Source organism: Chiloscyllium plagiosum, chromosome 9, assembly GCF_004010195.1.
Source record: "Chiloscyllium plagiosum isolate BGI_BamShark_2017 chromosome 9, ASM401019v2, whole genome shotgun sequence".
NCBI classification, from domain to species: domain Eukaryota; kingdom Metazoa; phylum Chordata; class Chondrichthyes; order Orectolobiformes; family Hemiscylliidae; genus Chiloscyllium; species Chiloscyllium plagiosum.
The window spans coordinates 56,410,009-56,435,312 of NC_057718.1; the positions used below are offsets into that span (position 1 = coordinate 56,410,009).

Here is a 25,304-nt window from a genome sequence, read left to right on the forward strand (position 1 = left end):
CCCCACCCTCCTCTAGCTTATCTCTCCATGCTTCAGGCTCTCTGCCTTTATTCCTGATGAAGGGCTTTTGCCCGAAACGTCGATTTTGCCTGTCCTCGGATGCTGCCTGAATTGCTGTGCTCTTCCAGCACCACTGACCAGAATCTGGTTTCCAGCATCTGCAGTCATTGTTTTTACCTCATTCAGAGAAGGGCCAATACATGTCTCTGGGGCTCCAGGCCAGACCACCAATCTGTTATAGACCAGATCAGACGCTCTTAAAATGTTTTATGAAGGGAGCCCAGACCCTAACGTTTTTAATTTTTTTAAGCAGATGTATGGTGGATATTCCAGGAGTGATGCACCTGGTCAAACCATTGAGCTTTAAACAAAACAGAATTTATTTAAATACTACAGATGAAGCATGAACAAAAGGAACCAGAATTTAGAATAATTTAACTTATTTATAGAGGTGTATAAGATGATTAGGGGTTTAGATAGGGTCGACAGTGAGAATCTTTTTCCACGTATGGAGTCAGCTATTACAAGGGGGCATAGATTTAAATTAAGGGGGGGGGGGGGTTAGGTATAGGACAGATGTTAGGGGTAAGTTCTTTACTCAGTGAGTCGTGAGTTCATGGAATGCCCTGTCAGTAGCAGTGGTGGACTCTCCCTCATTATGGGCATTTAAGCGGGCATTGGATAGGCATATGGAGGATAGTGGGCTAGTGTAGGTTAGGTGGGCTTGGATCGGCGCAACATCGAGGGCCGAAGGGCCTGTACTGCGCTGTATTCTTCTATGTTCTATAACTTGTAATGGCTTTAATTCCCTCCCAAGTTGTTGCCTCTGGTGGATTACAAGGATACATCCTTGATCTCATATTCTCATCTACCTGCTGTCTCCATATGACATCACCAGAAAGCAGAGTATTAGTTTTCAAACATATGGTTACAAAACACCCTTCTAATTCATCCTTCTTTGAGCGAGTTGAGATAAAGTTTAAGATCACCAAAGTTGAGTGAGGAAGGCTGTGAATATAACTTGAAAAGTAATATCCTATGGTATTTGGGTTAGTGGCAGATAGAAGGGACTTAGGAAAAGGGTGGAACAAGATGAAATTCAAAAAGAAGGAATACATGCCAGTGAATTGGAGCAAACAAGGAGTAATTTACTGCTAAGAGCCACATGATGTCTGGACAGAAACATAAATAGCTGGAAAATCTCAGCAGGTCTAGCAACATCTGTGGAGAGAAGTCAGAGTTAACGTTTCAGGTCCAGTAACCCTTCTCCAGAGCAGTTCTGAAGAAGGCTCGATTCTGAAGAAGCGTCACTGAACCTGAAACATTAACTTTGATTTCTCTCCACAGATACTGCCAGATCTGCTGAAATTTCCCAGCTGTTTCTATTTTGGTTTCAGATTTCCAGTATCCACAGTTCTTTTGGTCTTTTAATGTCTAGAGAAGGTGGATAGTAGATGGGATGGGCAGACAGAGAGGGTTCATCGCTCCTTAGCCAGGTTTCTGTCAAAGCCATGGCATTAACTCAATCATCCATAGTAGACTCATTGGTTAAGTGGCAGATTCTGGGTTGGGCCTGGGACTCAGAGTGCATGGTCTGTCATTCCGGAAACTAAGTGGGTGCATCCAATGGCACTGGTTGTGGCCTCGGGCACTCTGGGGGGGTTTGTTCTTCATCTGATCAGGCCTTCGTGTTGAGTCTCCACATGGTCCTTAATGTCTTAGTGTCTACCGCCCAGTGGCCCTGACATCCATCATTGTGAAGTGCTTCAGAGTTAGTAATGGCACTCATCAACTCCAGCCTTCCAGATTGGCTTGATCCGCTACAATTCAACTATCATCACAACAGGTCCACAGCAGACGCGATCTCCCTGGCCCTACACTCATCCCTGGAACACCTGGATAACAAGGACACAGCGGCATGGTAACTCAGTGGTTAGCACTGCTGCCTCACAGCACCAAGGACCCAGGTTCGATTCCAGCCTCGGGTGACTGTCTGTGTGGAGTTTGCACATTCTCCCCGTGTCTGCGTGGGTTTCCTCCGGGTGCTCCGGTTTCCTCCCACAGTCCAAAGATGTGCGGGCCAGGTGAATTGGCCATGCTAAATTGCCCTTGGTGTTAGATGCATTAGTTGGAGGGAAATGGGTCTGGTTGGGTTACTCTTCGGAGAGTCAGTGTGGACTGGTTGGGCCGAAGGGCCTGTTTCCACACTGTAGGGAATCTAATCTGTAGGGAATCTAGTCTAATCTGAAATATCAGACTCCTATTAATTTATTTTAGCTCTGTCTTCAACACCATAATTCCAACAAAACTTATCACTAATCTCTGTGACCTAGGACTCTGCTTCCCCCTCTGCAACTGGATCCTTGACTCCCTGACCTGCAGACCACGATCTCTAAGGATGGTTAAAAACACCACCTCCACAATAAAGCTCAACACTGGTGCCCCATAAGGCTGTGTACTCAGCCCCTTACTATACTCCTTATGCACTCGCAACTTTGTGGCCAAATTCAGCTCTAACTCCATTTACAAATTTGCTGATGACACCACTGCAGTGGGTCGGATCTCAAACGATGATGAGACAGAGTTCACAAAGGAGATATACAGCTTAGGGCATTGTGTAAAGACAACAATATTGCCTTCAATGTCAGAAAAACGAAAGAGCTGGTCATCAACTTCAAGAAACAGTGTGGAGGATACAATCCTGTCTGTATCAACGGTGCGGAGGTGTAGGTGCTTGGGAGCTTCAATTCCTAAAAGTAAATATCAATGATCTATCCTGGTCCATCCAAGTCAATGCTACAGCCAAGAAAGTACACCAATGCCTCTACATCCTCAGAAGGCTAAGGAAATTTGGCATGTCCACAATGATTCTTACCAAATTTTATAGATGCACTATGGAAAGTATCCTATCAGGATGCATTACAGCTTGGTATAGTAAATCTCTACCCAAGCCAGTAAGAAATTAGTGTTGTGAAAGCAGCCCAGCACATCACAAAAGCCAGCCTTCCTTCCATTGACTCTGCCTACACTTCCCGCTGTCTCCAAAAAGCAGTCAACATAATCGAAGACCCCTTCCACCTTGGTTATACTCTCTTCTACCTTCTTTCATTGGACAGAAGATGCAAGTTTGAAAACACAGTTTCTTCCTGCTTTTATCAGACTTATGAATTGACCTCTCACTTATTAGAGTTGATCTTTCTCTGCACCTTCTCTGTAACACTATATTCTGCATTATGTTCTACTACCCTAATGAACTTATGTAAGGTATGATTTGTCTGGTTAGCATACAACACCATACGTTTTACTATCTCAGTACATGTGATAGCAATAAATCAAACCAAAATCAAACCACTGATGGCAAGAGCCTTGTTCACAAGTGAACAAACACTCTTAAGGAATATTTGGTCAGAGTTTATCCATTGACAGGATCCACAGGGTCAGCAATGAAAGGAATAAGTTGGACAAAGAATAGATTGGCTAGAGAGCAACTACAGGGCAAACTGTGCAGGAGGATGGCTGACTGAATTGGATATGACAATATACCTCAATGAGGCCTTTAGAAGGTGCCAGGAAAGGCACTGTAGAAAGTTGTGGGCTTATCAAGGAGACAGTCAAGTCTGGAATAGCAGCAGAAGATTACAAAGCTTCTGGAACATTACATTCCGCATTTGTGTTCTTATTACCCTGATGAACTTATATAAGATATGATTTGTCTGGTTAGCACATAACACAATACATTTTACTATCTTGGTACATATGACAGCAATTAACCAAATCAAAGTCAAACCAATGACGGCAATAGCCTTGTATTTACTGCTGTAATTTTAGGAGGGATGTGGGAAGGTAGAGCACTCAAATGGAAAAAATAAAAGAGTCATGACAGGAGGGATAGAAACAGAAAATTAATTGAATAAGAGGTAATTAAGGCTAGCAAGTCTGTCAAAAAAGAGCTATCCAGCATAATTCCATTTTCCAGCTCGTGGTTCACATCCCTATAGGTTAAAGTTGATCAAATGCAGACCAAAATGTTTTTAAAATGTGATGACAGTTTCTGCCTTCAACAAGCTTTCAGACAGTGTGCCATATCCCAACATCCTCTTTGCCAAAATAAATATCTAATTTCTCCTTTAATTCTTTGCCAGTTACTTTAAATCTATGCCAACAAAGGGAAATGGCTTATTTGTATCTAATCTATCCAGGCCTTTCAATTTTATGTACTTCAATTAAAATGCCTTCTTTCCTTCCTCTGGTCCAAACAGAAATCTATCCAATCTCTTCTGATAGCTAAAATTCTCCATTTTTGACAATCTCCTCTGTATCTCTTTCGTGTCAACATTCACCCTGTAACCCAGTAACCAAAACAGAGCTCCTGCTATGCTCTGACTAGTGTTCCTTTCTTTCACAGTTTCTCCATGATCTGCCTGTTCTTATACTTATGCTTTAGTAAATTCTTAACTACCTTATTTACCTATCCTGTCACCATCAATATCTGTGGACATGAACTGAAGTCTCATCTAAGCTCCCTTTATTCCTCTACACTCCTCAGTATTCAACCAGACAACGTGTACTCCTTTGCTTTGTGTACCTTGCCCAAATACGTAACCTCACTCTTATACATATTTGAATTATATTTGCTGCTTACCTACCCATCCTACCAATGCACCAATATCTTTTTATCGTCTACAACTATCTTCCTTATCAATCACTCAGCTAAGTTCTGTATCTGAGGTTTTTAAATCTAGGGGAAATGACTTAAACTCTGATTTATTCATCTCAATCACGAGAAACATGAGACTTAGTACTGACCCCTGCATTCATACAATCCCTACAGTGTGGAAGTAAGCCATTCGGCCCATCGATCCAGACTGACCCTCTGAAGAACATCCCATCCAGACCCACCCTATCCCCGTAACCCTGCATTTCTCATGATATGTAGAGAGGAAAAAAATAACAGGAAGGAAGAAAAGTGCAAAAAGAACTGGTGGGCTCAAATGCAACTCAACAGGTCTGAACATGCATATTTAATTTTAGATCAAACTCCTTTAGGTTCCTTGTGGTCATTTTTATAATAAACTTACCAGAGCTTACTTCCATACATTTTATGTATAGTAACAATACAATGATCAGTTTCAATTAGAGATTACATAATTCAGGAGAAACTACTTTGTAGAAAAATGTACATGGTTTGTTGACTATTGTTTGCATTCATATTAAGTATAAGGATTATTGGGATCACTTAACATTTATCAGCACCAAGTCACACATGCATCTAATTTCATTTTACAAACTATCACTACATTTAAAAATAACTCACTGTATGTGAATCAGAGGAGTAATTATGGAAGCAACAAATGAGTTGCTGTGTAAAATCAAGATCTTTTGCATTAATAATGGGGTAATGTCTTCAGGCAATAACATACATGCGAGACCATGGAATTTAATCAAAGCAGGCATTAACCTGAAAACAGACTGTGATTGAATTTTCACTAGTTAAGTTTATCCTAGAGTTACACTAAAACTCTGTGACAAGCTTCACATAATTGAAGGAAGTGAGGTGTTCTGGAAAATTTAGATATAAATTTCAATCTTTCTAGTTTAAGCATTAGAATAGGAAAAAATACATATCAGGAATCCTCTCAAATGGCATTTGGCTAAATCTTTTGGACTGTGAATGATTTGAACAATTCTGGGCTTCAGGCAATTTTCAGGTCTTGGCACAATGCACAGGAGTAGCAGATTTTCAGGCACAATATCGTGACCAATTAAGCACCCACCTCTGGGAACACCGTCCAAAAGGATATGAGACAAGCTCTGAAGACAAAAGATGGATACACTGTGAACAATGTCAGCAACCATCACGAAAGACTGCTACTGAGACCCAGGAGGGGAGTAATGGAGATATCAATACTATCAAGACAGTAGCTGGTATAGCATCAGTCTTTGTACAAAAAGAGACATTAGTCCCTCAGGAGTTCCTTACACTGTGGCAAGCATCTGACATGGAAATACATTGGCTTTGTCATTTCTTGTCGATAAATATCAAAAGGTCTCGAGACCTAATGTGCTTCTAATCTCCAACTGTGTAGTTATTTCCTCTTGAGGTGATGGGGTGCTGATATGGCACTGGGGTGACAGGGGGCTACACAGGCAGAATTGCTTTGTTGCAGAAAAAAAATGATAAAAGAATCCCTTAACTTCCTTAAATGGGTTGACTACCATAGACACATGGGTTGTTATCAGTAGTTCCAGCATGATCTGTCAGAAGTGGGAACTTAGTACACTGACCAAATGCTTACTTCCTTAAAATTCCCTGTACCCCATCTTCAGATCCATTTCAAGGAACTGAGGAAATTCCCATTTGAATGAAAATGATGGGTAACAAGCAGTTTATCCAATCAGTTGATTGTGGACTGACTTCAATCGTCACAATTACAGCAGAGCTATAACATATACAGAAGACAGACAGATAATACCAGAAAAGCAAAATTTAAGGGATGGTATTTTAGAAAAATACGACTATGATTAAAAAGCTGACACATTACGTACATTCCAATGAATGTCAAAAAAAAACAAAAGAGAAGCACACCTTCAACAAAATAAAACTTTCCTGAAAATATATTCAGCATACTTTTTAAAACCTGTGATTAATTAAAATATTATTTATCGGGTATAATACTGACATGTATACAGAAGCATGCAAGACATACCAAGAAATGCTCCAATATGTTGAGTGATACCTCCTGCTTCCATAGTAGCAACCTGGGTTTTCCTCAAACAGTCAAGTAACGTTGTTTTTCCATGATCAACATGACCCATTATAGTAACCACTGGTGACCTGGGAACCAACATAACTGGATCTGAAGGTGGCCTAAAAGAGAAATACATAATGAATTTCCCTTGGAAGGAAATGAAATCTCATGTTTCGTTAACCAATTTCTCAGCAGTTCTCATTCTGAAAAAATATCTTGAAAAATGAGAACATTCAATATTTTTCCCTCTGGTATAGGGCACAGACTTCCAGAAAGAATGATGATTTAGGTCACACTCTGAAAGGGAGTTGCATTGGGCTTGAAATGTTAACTCTATTTCTTTTGTCATGGGCACTACCAGAACCATGGAGTTATTCCAGCATTTTTTTTTTATTTCTGATTTTCAGCATTTGCAGTTTTTTACTTTTAATTTAGTTTGTAAATGGCAATGGAATACAGTTTGACTGCTGCTGATCGTTTGCAGCAACTTAGAACACTGAGTTTCTTGAAGCATTCCTTGTTCCAAATTAATAACATTTAGCATGGTAGTAGTACCAGACAACATGATTATGAGTGCCCTCAGTGTGAAGACAGGACTTTTGTTTTCAAAGAGACCTCATGGTAGCCACTTTTTACCATTACTGTCATGGATAATATATTTGTGGCAGGCGGACTGGTCAAGACAGGATTAAATGGCTTTTCCCTTTGTTCGTTCTCTTGTCATTTGCCACAGGCTAAGTCTGGCAATTATGTCATTCAGATCTCAGTGAACTCTGCATTCGTAGTGCTAACAAGTCACTCTGTGAGGGAGACCGATGGCCCTCAAATAAAGTACATTCTGTGTTATTTCATATCTTCAGTGTTTCTCCCACCTGATCTTCATCATAGAGTGGGACTGCTTCTCCACCTGTGTGAAAGTTGAAAATCACACACCAGGTTATAGTCCAACAGGTTTATTTGGAAGCACTAGCTTACACAAACACATACACCCTCCACATCCCCTTTCACAGGCTTACACTCCATCACATTTACACATACACTTTTTCAAGCTTGCACACATGCAAACACACACTCTCTCACATGCACTCACATTCACATGCACACACTCACTGTCTCTCTTGCACTGCACACATATAAGTCTGTGGGGTGAATTTGTATTTGCATATACATTCTATTTTGCTAAAAAAATGCACAATCTGCAGGCAGTCAATGCAGGGAGTGAATCCAATGTAACATTTTGTAAATCCCACTTTGGAAACAGCATCAGTCTGACTCAAAATTGGGATATAGACAGACTTTAACCTCACACCTTTAATGCATTGTCTTAGCTGAAATGTCACCTTTTTTTTATAAAACCTTAAGTTATATCAAGAATGTGACATAAAAGAAGTTCTGGGATTTAGATATTAATAAACCGAAACCTGCAACCCATTCTAAAAGATGAAAGTGTTAACAACAATCTAGGTTTGTTCAATATATCATTTCAGTTGAACGACACTGTAATCTTTTGTTATAAATTCTGTGTTGTATGGCCTTGCTCGACAACTACCTGATGAAGGAGCAGTGCTCCAAAAGCTAGTGCTTTCAAATAAACCTGTTGGACAATAACCTGGTGTTGCATGATTTTTTTTAACCTCATCCACCCCAGTCCAACACTGGCTCCTCCACATACATGAATGTTGTATGTGGTAATCAGTAGGAAGCTTCTTTATCTTTGTTTGACCTAATTCCATGAGGATTGTATGATCTGAAATTAATGTTAAGAAGTACCAGGACCATTCCTGTCCGACCACTATGCTGGAATTGTTTGTCTTACCCAATGGAACAGGAACTCACACAGATGGCAATGTTGGAACCTGAGACATTGGCAGCAATGCATAATTCAGTTAATATGTATATGTCAGACTGTTGCTTAACTAGTTTGTGGGACAATATCCCATTACTTGGCCAAGAATTCAGATATTACTGAGAAGGAGTTTGTAGGATCAAGTGGGTCAGGTTCATTGCATCTGGTGCCTAGGCTGATGCTTGGTGGTCCTTCCAGCCTTATCTGTATTAAATATTCCGAATGTGGTTAGATTTAATTTGCACAGAATAGATAGATGAAATGTTTCAATACAGCATGATTTTTTTCTGTGTAAATATATTGATATTTTACCAAGATATTAAGCATAACCATTCTAGTCTGATTATATGCAAATTAAACACATAACCTACCTCCTCACCGCATCTTTATTTTCTTTCACTTTTTCTTCTGCAAGTTTTGCCCACTTAAATTTCATTCCAGATTTCTTTATAACCTCTTTAATCCATTTTTCATCTAAGAGCAAATCCTGTTCAATGGAGTCTATGTCAATATTTGTGTGGAGTAGAGCCTCAAATACATGATCTATATTCAGAAAGAAATTATGACGTGAATATGTAACAGTAAGTGTAGAAAGAACAATGTCTTTTGGAAGAAGTAAGGCCACTTACCATATGGATTGATGTGGAAATTCAGAGTCCAATAGCAATCAGCTGTATATCAGTAGGATTTTAATTTGGGGTGACATTGCCTAATTCATGGAAAGATTGCAGCAGATATGATCAAGGGTCAGAGGAGGTCGAGGTAAATTATTTAATTCTGCTTAAATGGTTTCCTTTTAGCCGGGAGAAAGAGGAATGTTCCTCTGGGTGTCTCAACCCCAGACTCCTCACCAACAATTGTTGTCATGTCAAAAGCTATCTTTAAGTAAATTGCGAGGAAATGTTTCCTAAAGTCTAAAGCAGTGGGACTGCAGCTGAAGGTATTACCACATCAGCACAACAGAATTTCAAATTAGGGCGAAGTTTAGAATTTCTAGGGCCTTACCTAAATAGCTTCGCTGGGTTAAAAGAAACAGTTGATGGCTCGTACAAGACTAATTAGTGGCCAAAAAGTCTGACTGCACTAATAACAGAAGAGGGTTGGAGAGGAGGAGAGAGGAATCTTTGAGAGATTCTCAAGCTGAACATCCATTTTATCAATTGTAAACAGACCTATAGCAATAAAAGCAATACAATACTTTACAGCAAAACGCAGCACAATATCATTCCTCCTCAAAAAAAATGACACAAAATAAAATAAAACTGCATTCGGGATAGAGTTGTTTGATAATATTTATGGTGCCTTCTGCTTCACTGATAATTGTAGAAGGTGCTTAAAGCATACCTGTGGTGTCTGTTAACATCTGACCAGGAACAAAGTACATCAAAATATGCACACTTTATTACTTCTTTCCCAGAGTCAAATTAGTAAGAAATGTATCCTAACAGAACATTACAAGGCTCCGTTTGAAATAAAGCCATCAGATAAACAAAATTAGACATAAGTTAATAGCAGCTGAACACTTTACTGACTTATACACCAGTGTTATATTTGCATCATTCAGACTGAGTAATTTGTCTTTATGAACCTGACTTTAACCCTGAAAGCATTGTAATGAAACAACAAATATATTAAAATTGGGGTAAATACTGTGTTTTGTCACTCATGCATCATTCTGTCCAAGAATAGTTAATCCATGGTGCTATAAAACTGAATTCTAGGAGCTGCATAATCTATGATTTACTTGACTTACCTGTTTAACATTTGTTTGAAGTTTGTCAAAGTTATAATTAGCACATACTGTTTCCACTCTGTGCTTTCTATTTACTAAATAGGTCGACATATAGAAATTTATAACCTCAACCTCAGTTCCTCTGGGCTATCCGCAACAGTATAAAATCCCAAACAATTGCAAGTACTACTTCAGAGAAAGTAACTGAAATCTGAAGAACTGTCAGCAACATCACAAGACTAAGCTGGCATAAGCATTCAGAAATTTCGACAGGCCAGGGATTTGTAAAATACTTGAGATGGTAGAAATGACTCAATGATTTCACAAAACACTGAACAAGAGTGACTCCTTACTGGCTTTGTTCCAATACATTCCATAAGCATATTATATTTAGTGTTTTGGCGGGTTTAACTACGTTTACTATATACTTACCTATATCTTTATCCATTGCTTCTGCAAGTTCAGTGACAGTCATCTTTTGCTTTATCTCCACTTCTTTTTTCACTTGCTTTTGCTTCTTTGGAGCAATCTTACACTTATCTTGCTTGAATGAGAGAAACAGGAATTTACAAAAGAATAAATTTGTAAAAGTATGTACACACAATAAACCGGAGGATATCAATACTGCACTGGAGAGTCAGCCCCTCCATTTGATTATGGTTTCAAGTCTGGAAAATGAAAAATTACATCCTCAGCATGAGATAACTTCAAAAGAGGACAGAATATTTTAAAAATCAAGAATGTTTTGACTTGCCACCACCAAAATATAATAACCATTGATGGCTGTGTTTTATATTTAAAACTATTGTCTCCGTGAGTAACTTTAAATATGAATGGAACCATTTATTGCTAATACTTTTGAGACCAAGCTGCAATCTAGTTATTTTGGGTCGTTCTGCTGTAACATATTTTGTTAACATGATTGATGACTTGGGAACATTGTTTCTAAAGTGCGAACTTTTAAAGTGTGTATTAGTTATTATGCGATTCCAGCCCCATTAGATTAAATGGTGCTGCTATTACACGATTTTCTTATAAAGCAGCATTGCACAAGAATGGAACTACCATGTTATCGCAGAACTGACATTACTTCAATACAATACCGAGAGTACACATAAACGAGGAGAAGTAGGCCACTCGACTCAAGTCAGTTCTGTCATTCAACAAAATCATGGCTGATTGCTCCACATATGCACCCTTTCCTATTAAACTTTCAATCTCTTGCTCAATAAGAATCTATATTAACCTTAAAAATTTTCAAAGACTCTGCTTCTACTGCCTTTTGAAGTCAAGTTCCAAAGAGTTGAGATCCCCCCCACTCACGAAAAAGAAAATTTCCTCACCTATGTTTTAAGTGGAAATCTCCTTATTTTTTATAGTGACTGTGCTACATCTGGATTCCCCAAGGAGGACATATCTTTTCCACATGCGCACTATCAAAACCCCTCAGGATCTTATTAGTTTCAATCAAAGTGCCTCTTATTTTCAACTCCAGTAGATACAAATCAAGCCTGGGAGAAAGTGAGAACTGCAGATGCTGGAGATCAGAGTTGAAAGGTGCTGGAAAACCACAGCAGGTCAGGCAATATCTGAGAACCAGGACAGTCAACATTTCGGGCATAAGCCCTTCATCAGGGGGGTGTGTGTGTGTGTGTGTGTGTGTGTGTGTGTGTGCGTGTGTGCGTGCGTGCGTGTGTATGGCGGAGGTTGAGAGATAAATAGGAGGATAGGAGGGTGAGGGCAAGCTAGCTGGGAAGGTGATAGGTCAGTGCAGGTGGGGGTTGATTGTGATAGGTCAGTGGGGAGGGTGGAGCATATAGGTGGGAAAGGAAGATGGACAGGTAGGACAGGTCAAGAGGTAGTGCTGAGTTGGAGAGTTGGATGTGGGATGAGGTGGGGGAGGGGAGAGAAGATTTGGAAACTAGTGAAGTTGAGGTCGACGACGTGTGGTTAAAGGGTCCCAAGGCGAAAAATGAGGCATTGTTCCACCAGTCATCGGGTGGCTTGGATTTGGTGGTGGAGGCAACCCAGGACTTGCACGTGCTTGGCGGAGTTGTAGTGGTCGGCCACAGAGCAGTGGGGTTGTTTGGTGCATGTGTCCAAGAGATGTTCCCTGAAACATTCCATGAGTTAGTGACCTGTCTCCCCAATGTGTAGACGATCACATCGAGAGCAATGGACACAGTAGATGAGATGTTTGGACGTACAGAAAATCTCTGCCAGATGTGAAAAGATTCTTTGAGACCTTGGATGGAGGTGAAGGGGGAGGTGTGGGCACAGGTTTTACATCTCTTGCTGGGGCAAGAGAAGGTGTCGGATGTGTAGGGTGGGTTCATGAGCGGGGTGTGGACCTAACAAGGGAGTCAAGGAGGGAATGGTTCTTGTGGAATGCAGATAAGGGTGGGGTCTAATTGTAAGTGGCGGAAATAGCAGAGGATAATGCGCTGTATCCATTACTGAGGGGGGTGAGGAAGTGTAATCCAGATAGCTGTGGGAGCCAGTGGGTTTTAAATAGATGTCCATGTTGAGTCAGTTGCCAGAGACAGAGAGGTCCAGCAAAGGGAGGGAGGTGTCCATAATGGTTGAGGTGAAATTAAGGTCAGGGTGGAAGGTGTTAGTGAAGTTGATGAACTGTTCAACCACCGCTTGGAAACGAGGTGGGGCTGATAGTTGAGGATAATGCACTGCGTATGGAAATTGGTGAGGTGGAAGGTGAGGACAGGGAGTTCTATCCTTGTTGTGGTTGGAGGGGGTACTGTTCAAGGGCGGAGGTGCAGCAAGTGGAGGAGATGTGTTGCAGGGCATTGTTGATCATCTGGGAGGGGAAATTGCGGTCCTTGAAATAACAGACCATCTGGGATTTCTTCAAGTGGAATTGCTCCTGGTGGGAGCAGATACAGTGAAGGCAGAGGAATTCGGAGTAAGGGATAACATTTTTATTGGTGGGGGTGTAGTCCAGGTAGCTGTGGGAGTCGATGGGTTTTAAATAGATGTCAGTGTTGAGTCGGTCGCCAGAGACAGAGAGGTCCAGGAAAGGGATGGCGTTGTCTGTAATGGTCCAGGTGAAATTAAGGTCAGGGTGGAATGTGTTAGTGAAGTTCATGAACTGTTCAACCACGAGGTGGAGCCGATACAATCATCAATGTAGTGGAGGAAAAGGCAGGGGATGGTGCCAGTGTAACTGTGGAACATCGACTGTTTCACATATTCTATGAAAAGGCAGGCATAGCTGGGGCCTATGTGGGTGCCATTACCCCTTTGGTCTGAAGGAAGTGGGAGGATTTGAAGGAGAAGTTGTTGAGGATGAAGACAAGTTCCGCCAATCGAATGAGTGCATTAGTGGAGGAGTACTGGTTGGGTCAGAGGGAAAGGAAGAAACGGATGCCTTCCCCATGGCGGATGGACATGTATAGGGACTGGATGTCCATGATGAAGATGAGGCATTGGAGGCTGGGGAAACAAAATCAGGGAGAAGGTGAAGGACGTGGGTGGTGTCTTGAATGCACCTGGGGAGTTCCTGGACCAAGGGGGACAGGGCAGTGTCGCGATATGAGGATATATGTTTGGTGGGACAGGAGCAGGCAGAAATGATAGGTCGACCAGGGCAGTCAGGTTTGTGGATTTTGGGTAAGAGGTCGGACCGAGTGGTGTGGGGTTGCAGAACTATGAGGATCGAGGCTGTAGATGGGAGCTCCCCTGAGGCGATGAGGATGTGGATGGTCTAGAAGATGATGGTTTGGTGATGGGACATAAGGTCGTGATCAAGGAGGCGGTAGGAGGAGGTCTATTCACATGATGGTTCCTGGCTTCAGTGGTGTAGAGGTCGGTGTGCCGAACTACCAGTATGCTCCGCCTTATCCGCTGATTTAATAGTGATGTTGAGTGGAGGGAAGGGAGGGCTGTACTTTGTGAGGAGGAGTGGTTAGAGTGGATGAGAGGGGTGGACAGGTTGAGGTGGTCAGTATCACAGTAGGAGCCAGGGGTAAAGAGGTTGAGGGCAGGTAAGTGTCTCTAGTACTAAATAGAACATCAACCCTAATATCATGCAGCTTTGTTGATTTTCCAACCATTAATTTTCATCTGCACCTTTCATATATTTGATTCTAATTTTGTGTTCATCCTTACACTCTTCAATCTCCCTTTCTTTGCAAGAAGTATATATATTGGTTATTATTTCTGAAGCCTGTACTCTGCATACAAGAGCCTTTTTTAAACTGCAAAGTTAAATAGGGAAGATGTCAGCTTTTAATATCCCAACATCCCTGAATATTACAAAAGGGGAAACATACAAGGCAGATAAGAAATAAATATACAAAATGTCAACTGAGACGATTCATTTGAATAAGAGCATTAAAAAGTAAAGAGAATTAGTAGGCAATTTGGCCCTTCAAATCTCTTCTCCCTACAATCTTTGTCTTTTGTTCCCTGTATGTAAAGGTGCGGGATCTGCAAGAAAAGGAGGCTGAGGAGTGACCTTATAGAGGTTTATAAAATCATGAGGGGCATAGGTATGGTAAATAGACAAGGTCTTTTCCTTGGGGTCGGGGGAGTCTGGAACTAGAGGGCATAGGTTTAAGGTGAGAGGAGAAAGAGTTAAAAGGGGCCTAAGGGGCAACTTTTTCACATAGAGGGTGGTGTGTGTATGGAATGCGCTGCCAGAGGAAATGGTGGAGGCTGGTATAATTACAACATTTAAAAGGCATCTGGATAGGTATATGAATAAGAGGTGTTTAGAGGGATATGTGCCATGTGCTGTCAAATGGGATTAGGGTAATTTAGGATGTCCGGTTGGCATGGACGAGTTGGATGGATGGGTCTGTTTCCATGCTGTTCATCTCTATGACTTCACTAAGATCATGTTTTTTCTTATTCTGTAATATTTTGGATATTGTTCAAATAGTCACTACTGACAATTTAAAGTATTCTCCGCTTATATCTTTATTTCCAAAGTGGATAACTTTACACTTACCCATATTTTATTCCATTTACCTTGTTCTAGTCTGATCACTTACCCTTTGAAGCAAACCCAACTTCTTTGCTTCTCTAACCAACATTACATTGTCAGCAAACTTGGATTCATTCCCTCCCCACTCCTATCTGCACTCCGCAGAGACCATTCCCAGTGACTCCCTTGTTAGGTCCACATCCTCTACGAACCCACTCTCCTCCTTCCCTTGCCCCTGCAAGAGGTGTAAAACCTGCATCCAAGGCCTCACGGATCTTTTCACATCCAGCAGAGATTTCCTGCACATTCACCCACCTCATCTACTGTGTCCATTGACTCGATACAGCCTCCTCTTCCTCGGGGAGACAGGACACCAACTCGTGGAGAGTTTCAGGGAACATCTCTGGGACACGCACCAAACAACTCCACTGCACTATGGTCGATCACTTCAATTCTCCCACCCACTCCCCCAAGGACACATAAGTCTTAGGCCTCCTCCACTGCCAAATCCAAACCACCCAATAACTGCAGGAAGAACGCCTCTTCTGCCTCAGAACCCTTCAACCACACAGCATTAATGTCAAATTCACTAGTTTCCAAATCTCCCCTCATCCCAGATCCAACCCTCCAACTCGGCACTGCCCTCTTGACCTGTCCATCTTCCTCCCCACGGCACGGTGGCTCAGTGGTTAGCACTGTAGCCTCACAGCACCAGGGACCCGGGTTCAATTCCAGCCTTGGGTGACTGCCTGTGTGGAGATTGCACATTCTCCCCGTGTCTGCGTGGGTTTCCTCCGGGTGCTCCGGTTTCCTCCCACAGTCCACAGATGTGCAGGTTAGATGAATTAGCCATGCTAAGTTGCCCGTAGTGTTAGGTGCATTAGCCAGAGGGAAATGGGTCCGGGTGGATTACTCTTTGGAGGGTCGGTGTGGCCTTGTTGGGCCAAAGGGCCTGTTTCCACACTGTAGGGAATCTAATCTAAACCTGTCACAATTACCAGCCACCTACATCTACATTTCACCTTCCCACCTAACTTCCCCCAGCCCCAAACCCACCCCCAGATTTATCTCTTACCCCCCTTCCCCCTCCACATTGCTGATGAAGGGCTTATGTCCAAAACATTGACTCTCCTGCTCCTCGGATGTTGCCTATCCTGTTGTGCTTTTCCAGTGCCACCCCTTTCAACTCTGACTCTCCAGCATGTGCAGTCCTCACTTTCTCCTTGGAATCACTGCACTCAGCTTCTTCATCTAAACACTTCTAAAGATTTCAAACTGACAAATCCAATCATTTATCTTTGTTGTAATCCTGCCAATTGAATTCTCACTCTTTTTTTTGTCCTTTTATCTATCTTTAAACTATGGTATTATGTAATCTCAATCTCATGAGGTTTAATGTTTCGTAAAATCCTTACGAAGTACTGTATTAAATATTTGCTCAAAATGCCAATGCACTATTTCCTTCCTATTTACTTGACAGCCTCAAAAGGTTGAAATTTGTAAAATATAATTTCCTTTAAAAAATGTGCCATGAGTTTGTCTGATCTTATTCTGATAATTCTAAATGTCATTTCCTTATTCACCATTATAATTTATCTAGTTTCTGTTTCTAACGAACCCACGTACCTTCCACTTCTTAAAACTTTTACAAACCTCCTCGTTTACTATCAATTTCGAAACCCTTACTGGATTTTAAAATCCTCCAAATCTTTGACTTACTTCTCTTATCAGTAATCAGCCTATTTTCTCAATTTATACCCTGACTTGTTCAGACACAAGACCCTAGTGTCACACTCAAACAACTCTCAAAATCAACAATACAGCTGTGCATGACTATTCTTCCCTAAAGGTCCCTTTACTGAACAGTTATTAATGAAACCTTTTTCATCACACAATTCAAGATCTGAAATTTCCTGTTGTTTGGTTCCTCCCAATATTAAAAAAAGAACAATTTGTATGCTATGACTTCATCTCCTAAATTATTAGTGCCAATTTGTTTTGCAGAGTCCATATGAAAATTAAATTTCTGTGAATACTGTTTTACCCTTGCTATACACATTTTTAATGTTCTGAAATTTACTCTGCCCAACATTACAGCCACTTTTAGAAGACTTTTAAACTATGCCTACCAGTGTTTTCTGCCAATTGGTGTTTCTTAGCTCCACCCAAGCTGATTTTACATCTTGATGTTCCAAGATAAAATCTTTTCTCTGCACTGCCGTTATTCCATTTTTCTTACTTGGGGCCTCCTTTTCCATTTTGCTTATCAAGTTTCACACTACTTACTTATCAACTTTGGTCATTCTGCAATCATTTCTCTGTAATGAATAGCAATCTGTGGTTGATTTAAGCAAAATAGGATTTCTGATTAATTTGTTAAGCACTGTAGCTCTCACTAGTGTAGCTCCGACAGTTCCAAGATATAATCACTCTGATTTTCTCTGACATGCATGTAGTACCAAACCTTTCAGCCTAGTGGTTGCTCACCTTCCTAATATAACAATAATGAGTTCTAGATTGTTTCATGCCAACTTGGTAAACTTCATGTTATTGTGTGCTTCATCTGTGTTCTTTGCACAGATAGAAGAGATCAACTATATATGAGTTATCTACAGAGATAGTTGAATTAGTACGGAAATACAATTAATTTGCAATGCTACCACTTGCATAGTTATATGGATGTTCTCCCACTGCAATGTAATTTAGTCATAACTGAAGTATAACTTACAATTCCTAACTCCTCACTACGTAACTAACTGGAAAATGGAATTTTGATCAAATTAATTGGATCAACTGCAAAATGAATTAGATTTTTTGCACTTGAGTGGGAAGCAGAAAATATTTATTATTTCATTGATTTCAGAAAATGTAAATTAGCATAGATGCCTACAACTACCACTCAATCTCCTAACAAAAAAAAATCACCAATATTTCATGTGTTTCTACACATATGTATATTTGCACACCACACAATACTACATACTTCGACCTCGCCCTGCTGCAGCAATCCTGCTATTGAAACACTCAACTCTAGCTTTGTCTCCTCTAGACTTGACTATTGCAATCTTCACTAGATTGATTGGAGACTAAATAGAATGGACCAATATTCTCTGGCATTTATAAAAGAGTAAAATGTAATCATAATTGTATAGAGTGAATATATGGTTGGAAATTAAATTTAATATAGTCCAGATCCCACAATTTAAAAAATAAAACTTAACAGCATCTGAAAACAAAGCTAGAATTAACCAGTTCAATCATCTTATTTTCATGGTAGTAAGTCAGAGTCAAACTATCACTTGACCAAAAACTATAATAAACCACCTTACCCTTTTAGTTGCTAAAAGCCTATTAAGTGGCAGGTTGAATTTGTTGATGCTCCCAGGTAACCAGCTTTGCCCCCAGGTAACCAGACTTGAGCGTAGCTGCAGATCATGAGTATCTCTCCATCTCAGAGTATGAATCTCATGGAGACACTGCTTCCACGTTGCAGGCTTCAGTCTGAACAACAAACGTCTTATCATCATCACCAACTGCAAATAATTTTTTTTTATTAAAAATCATTAAGACTGTCGATATTGACAATGTTTTAAAAGGATATTCATAAAATGTTTATGTCATTTGTTTTAAAGTACTTTGGGGGTACACTGAAGAAATCAAAGGTACATCAAAGCAAGCATTCTTGTTCAATAACGCTACATTTTACATTAAACAACGTACCAGAACTGTTACTATCATATTTTTAAAATATGTGCATTCAAATTGTTAATTTAATAGATAAACGTAATGGTTAAGGCACAAAACCTTCACCTCTAAACACCACAATAATCCCAGGATTGATATCTGGTCTGGACAGATCTACCAAATCTCTGCTTGTTCACTTCAAGATGAAATTCAGCTAACAAGTGTGCAAGGAAAGAGGAATGAAAGCATATAGGAACTAAGTCGTGGAATTAAGATGACTTCTAATGTGAAACAGGAGTGTGTTCTGGTTTCTCCTGCCAGGATCTGCCACCCTGCTTACATTGCACTCTCAGTTGTGACCCAGAAAATAGATCAACTTAAATGTTAACGTTTCAACGATTAACTCTTATTACATTTCAAAGCACCACAACCCTTTGTGAAAAGAGTTTCTTCTATTTTCTATTTTAAATATCTTGCATTTAAGTGTATTTTCCCCAATATTTGAAAATCCTCAATTACTGAAATATTCTATTTCAATCTTTTCTGTCCCATATTATATTTTAAAGACCTTCAAGTCTTTTCAATCCCCCAACAAAGACAGCTTCAACATTTCAAGTGTTTCTACATATGTGTACCATTGGATACCATAATACCATTTGGCTTCATAACATCAACAGACCTTGCCCTGCTGCAGCAATTCTACTGCCAAAACACTCAATTCTCTATGTTAATTTCCACTAGACTTGATTATTGCAATCTTTATCCAATTGACTTGAGAAAAGAAGGCTATCAATGAGAGCAGATGAATAGAATGGGACAATATTCTCTGGCATTTATAAGTGTGAGACATAATCATGGTAGCATAGAGTGGATCGGTCATTGGAAGTTAACCTCAGGGTCAAAAACATTACAAAGGTTGCAAACATACTGGTTCAGCTACAGTCAGGAAGAAAGATCAGTGGCTAGGGAGCAAACTTCATGGTGCAAATTATGGTTTTCACTTTCACAACATTTGACAGGGAGAAATGTTTTCTGCACCCAGCACTGCACGTCGGTCAGCTGAGTGGCAAATCAGAAACCATAAAGTGTTTGGGAGTGGTGGTGGAGAGATAGAGCTGCTGATCATCAGTGTCATGTGGAACCTGACATGATGTTTTTCAGTGATGATGACAAGTAGATGAGAGAAAGAGGAAAAACATTGGTCTTTGGGAATCCAGAGATTAAGGTATGGGTGCATCTCATGACAGGTAATTCTCTGGCTACGAATATAGTGAAGAATTGCATCAGTATGATGCAGGAGAATGAATAGCATCCGGATGATGAAGGAGAGATTTTGGAGAAGAATACTGTTATAAATCAGACTGAAGGCTGCAGAGAAGTTGAGATCAATCAGCAAGCACCATTTCACCATTTAATATGTTAATTGGCTTTTCTTTAGGGCAGTTACACTTTTGAAACCGAGTGACAACCTGATTACAGTGAATCAAACATGAAGTTGCAGACAAGATAACTAATGAGAGGAAGGGTGAGTAGGAGATGGGGTATCAATTCAAGGACAAATATTATATTGAAGATAATATTTCCCTGAAAGACACAGATACTGCACAGTAATGCTGGTAGCAGCATGTATGCTATTCCTAAATATTATCTTTAAATCATCACACATAAAAAGCTGAGAAAAAAAATTGTATTTAAATGGCCAAGCCTTGCACACCAAAAAACAATCAAAGAGTCCATCAGTCAAGGTGGACATTTACAAGGGGAGAGTGTTAATCACAGAATTTTATTGGGGTGGGTCAATATCTGTGGACAGTGAATTTCTAACAATATCAAAGTAGTCAGATGCCTGAGGGTTTGGTGGAAATTAAGTAAAGGGAGTAACAGATAGGTCTCATGAATAAGATCAACTCAGAGAACAAAGTCAGAGAGGAAGTAGAGAAATAGGCTGGTTCAGGAAAATGGTTGAAATTGAGGCACCTTGGGGAAGTTAAGCTTGTTGGACTAGATATTTTACTGTTTACAGGCCATGATTCAGTAGATACCAGCATGCATCACCCAACTCGAATTGCCCTGAAGCAACTGGCAGTGAGGTGCTTTCTTGAGCCACTACAGTCCATGGGGGTAAATATGCCCACAGTGCTGCTTGGAAAAGAATTCCAAGATTGGTCCCCAGAGACCATGAAGGAGTGGCAATATAGTTTCGACTGAGGATGATGTGTGGCTTGAAGGGAAATGCAAGTGGCAGTATTCTCTTGTATTTGCCTTGTCCTTCCAGATTGTAGGTTTGGGTTTGGAAAGTGTTATCAAAGGAGCCTTGGTGAATTTCTGCAATGCATCGTGTGATTGGTACACACTTCTGTCAACGTGCATTGATGGTGGAAACAGTGAATGCTGAAGGTGATGGATGGGAGGCCAATAAAGTGATTTGTTTTATCCTGTATGGCATTGAGCTTCTCAAGTGTTGTTGGTGCTGCACTTATCCAGCCAATTGAAGAATATTCCATCTCAGTTTGATTTGTACCTTGTAGATGGTGGACAGATTTTGGGGAGTTAGGAGGCAGGTTACTCACCTCAGAATTCCTACCCACAGCTGAGGTCCTTTTCCTAGGGTGGTAGAGTCCAAAACTAGACAGCATAGGTTTAAGGTGAGAGGGGAAAGATTTAAAAAGGTCCTGAGGTGTAATTCTTTCTCGCAGAGGATGGTGTTTGTATGGAACGAGCTGCCAGAGGAAATGGTGGAGTTGTGTACAATTATGTATATGAATAGAAAGGGTTTGGAGGGATAGGGGCAAAATGTTGGCAAATAGGGCAGATTGGGATATCTGGTTCGTGTAGATGAATTGGACTGAATGGTCTGTTTCCATACTATATAACTCTATGACTCTAAGTGCCTGATAGCACTGTCAATTACTCCCTCTATAACTTTGGTGATTATTGAATGTGGACTGATAGGGCAGTGATTGGCAAGGTTAGATTTGTCTTGATTTTTGACATTGTTGGCTAGATGTCATGCTGTAGCTGTACTGGAGGAGCATGTAAGTTCTGAGCTCAACTCTTCAAAGCTGTTACTGGAATGTTGTCAGGTTTCATAACCTTTGAAATATCTAGCGTTTTCACATGTCTCTTGATATTAAACAGAATATATAAACTTGGCTAAAGATTGGCATCTGTGATACTAAGTACTAAAGGAGTAAATCCACTTAGCAACTCTCTGAAGTTGATTGGAAATGCTTCAGATTTATACTTTACACTGGCGTGCTGGGCTCTCCCATCATGGAGAGTAAAGATTTTTGTGTATTTTCCACAATTATCGACAATTGTGTAATTGTCTGCAGCACTGCACAGCTTAGATCTGATTCTTTGGGTGGAGGATAGTTTAGCTCTGTCTATCATATGTTGTAACATGAGATGATTTGCATGCTGAATCTTGGAACAACATCACCAGACTGACACCTGAGTGTTAAATGTGGCTGGTTCTGCTCCTGATATGCCTTCCTGCACTCTTCCTTTAACCAGGGGCATCCACCTGCTGGAGGATAAAATGTGGAGGGGGACATGTTGGGTTATCATTTTATATGATATTGATTTAAAATAGAGATATTAGGTTGAATACAATTCTGCTGCTGATATCCTAAAGCACCTCATGGATGCAGTTTTGAAATGCTAGGTCTATTTGAATCTATCCATTATTAGCACTGTGTAATGACAATAAACATGGGGGAGGATGTCCTCAATTTGAAGATGACACTCACATCATCAAAAGGACTGTGCGGGTGGTCGTTCCTACTGTCATGGTCAGATGCAGTTACAACATTGGTCAGGAAGTCAAGTTGGCTTTCCCTTGTGTTGGTTCCCTCACCACCTGCCACGATCCAGTGTAGCAGCTATGTCCTTTAGGACTCAGCCAGCTCTACAGACCCACACTTGGTGATGGATGTTGACATTTTCCAGAGTGCATTCTGTGCCCTTACAAGTGTCAATACTTCTTCCAAGAGGTTTGACCAAATACCATTGGAGTCTTCATTGGTCTGTTCGGACTCCAAGGGCAACTCTTTTCTGACTGCACAATACTGTATCATCACTGGTTGTTATTTCCTGCCAGTCAGACAGCACATACCAAAATATAATGATGGTGGTGTAAGAATGACTTGCTTGATTAGTTTGTGGGACAGCTCTCCCGATTATGACACATTTAGCAATTTGTTAGTAAAGAGGATTTCAAGGAGTCAACACTTCTGCAGCTTACAGCAATGCTTTGGATCATCAGTGAGATTCATAACCACCATTAAACTAGTTTTTCATTATAGTTGACATGGCAGAACCCATGTCCCCAGAACTTCAGCTTAAATTTCTGGGTGACATCACTAGAATTATCACTATACGAGTAGAAGACAGAAAATTCATTTTAAAAAACCGATGGGATAACCTTTACTTAAAGTGAGTACACACAACTCACAAAAAAAAACACATATCCTTACAGTCCCAAACCGGTATGAACAATCTCCACCGCTAACCAAAGTTCGGCTGATAATCGACCATTCAGGGCACATTAATTAAGAATTTATTTGCTGTCGTACCTGACAGTCTTCAAACTGTGGAAGCCACCATTATAGTTCCCACAATGCCAAGCGACAGGAAACCGCCGATGCCGCATGTGCAGCCATCTTACTAAAGGAGCCCGTAGCCCACAACCGATTTGAATGGCCATCTTAGTAAAGTAGTCCGTAGCCGAGGCGAACATAGTCGATAGCTGTGACTGATCACTATTTTAGTAACGGAGAGTAACCCGCGCATTATAATTAGCCCTTAGGTCAATCATGTGTAATCCTCGTCCCTAGAGAACTAATGTTACAAGTGCATGTTAGCTGGAACAAGCATTTATAAAAAAAATAAATTCTTAAATTACAAACAGTTCCGATTACACGAAGGCCAGGTGGTAAGAGGTAATATTTTCACGTATAAATTGTTTAGGATGTGGACTGCATTGCCCAAAGGTGTCGTGGAGATAGGCGAGCCTTTCGAAAGGAAATTGCACTGAAGAGGAGACAAAATGTAAAGCAACCTGGAAAAGGCAAAGAGTAACACTGCGTTACTTGCTTCTTCATAGGGTCAGAACAGGTGTTAGGTCAAATGGCCTTCCTAACTGTTCTGTGATTCTATTTGCATTTAAACAAATCGGAAAAATATAATTTAAAAATTAATTTTGTTGAGCTTCTCAGTTGAAAACTATTCTAATTTTATTTCAAACTGGATACGAATTTAATCAGGAGATAGTGCGGACTGCAAATGCTGATGAAGGCTCCTTGGATGCTGCCTGACTTGCTGTGCTTTTTCCACCGCCACACTTTATCGACTACGAATTTAATCAGTTTTTTTTGGGGATATATGAAAGATACTACTATAAGATTTCACTTCTATTAATTTGGGAAGTGAATTAGATTTCACTTCTATTAATTTGGGAAGTGAATTAGGTCCACTACCAATCGAGCAACCTGTGGTAAAAGTGCTTTTGTAGGATTGTCTGTTGTGGTTCAGTTGGTAGCCCACTCTACAAAGAAATTGGAGATCCGAGTCCCATTTGAGTTTGAATGTCAAGGTTGACATGTATTAGGAGTGCTGGATTATTGCAGGTGTTGTCTTTTGGATGAGACCTTGTTTTGTCTGCTCTCTCATTATTATAAAAGAATAATTTTGAAGATGGCAGAGGGTTTCTCCCTGCCGTACTGACCAAAATTTATCACTAAAAATGGATTACCTTTAATTATCACATGACTTTTTTGTAGGACACTTGTGTACAATTTGACAGCTATATTTGTTACATTCAAGTTACCTACATTTCAAAAATACTTAATTGTCTTTTAAAGTGCTTGGTATGTGTTGTGAACATGAAAGGTGACATATAACTAAGTGTATTATGTGATCAGGATTGGCTGTGATTCCTTTTTGCAGTTAAATAGTCCAGTAATATGTTTTAGAAAAATAACTATGACCGTGAAGATTTGCTATTGCAAGGTTTGTAGCTCAGGTTGAGGTTTAGGGTGTAGGTTTGCTCACTGAACTGTAGGTTTGATATCCAGACGTTTCATTACCTGGCTAGGTAACATCATCAGTGGCAACCTCCAAGTGAAGGGAAGCTGTTATCTCCTGCTTTCTATTTATATGTTTGTCCTGGATGGGGTTCCTGGGGTTTGTGGTGATGTCATTTCCTGTTCGTTTTCTGAGGGGTTAATAGATGGTATCAAGATCTATGTGTTTGTTTATGACGTTGTGGTTGGAGTGCCAGGCCTCTGGGAATTCTCTGGCATGTCTTTGCTTAGCCTGTCCCAGGATAGATGTGTTGTCCCAGTC

At 40.4% G+C, this 25,304-nt stretch overlaps 2 protein-coding genes across 6 annotated transcripts in view; one reads left to right on the forward strand and one right to left on the reverse strand.

Annotated features, from left to right (window-relative positions):
* Positions 1-23,627, reverse strand: part of mtif2 (mitochondrial translational initiation factor 2) — a 50,433-nt gene extending 26,806 nt beyond the window's left edge. The window contains exons 1-5 of one of the 4 annotated variants that reach the window (XM_043695984.1): positions 23,534-23,627; positions 18,602-18,805; positions 10,760-10,871; positions 8,967-9,138; positions 6,708-6,868 (exon numbers count right to left, since the gene is read on the reverse strand). In XM_043695984.1, the coding sequence (XP_043551919.1) occupies positions 6,708-6,868; positions 8,967-9,138; positions 10,760-10,871; positions 18,602-18,799 (643 nt within the window). In that variant the 5' untranslated portion in view covers positions 18,800-18,805; positions 23,534-23,627. The other 3 variants (XM_043695983.1, XM_043695985.1, XM_043695987.1) reach the window with 3 other exon arrangements.
* Positions 23,628-23,770: 143 nt separating this feature from the next.
* Positions 23,771-25,304, forward strand: part of prorsd1 (prolyl-tRNA synthetase domain containing 1) — a 27,059-nt gene continuing 25,525 nt past the window's right edge. The window contains exon 1 of one of the 2 annotated variants that reach the window (XM_043695989.1): positions 23,771-23,899. The gene's annotated coding sequence lies outside the window, so the exon portion shown is untranslated. Of the gene's footprint in view, positions 23,900-23,958; positions 24,009-25,304 lie in introns of those variants that run through there. The other variant, XM_043695991.1, reaches the window with a different exon arrangement.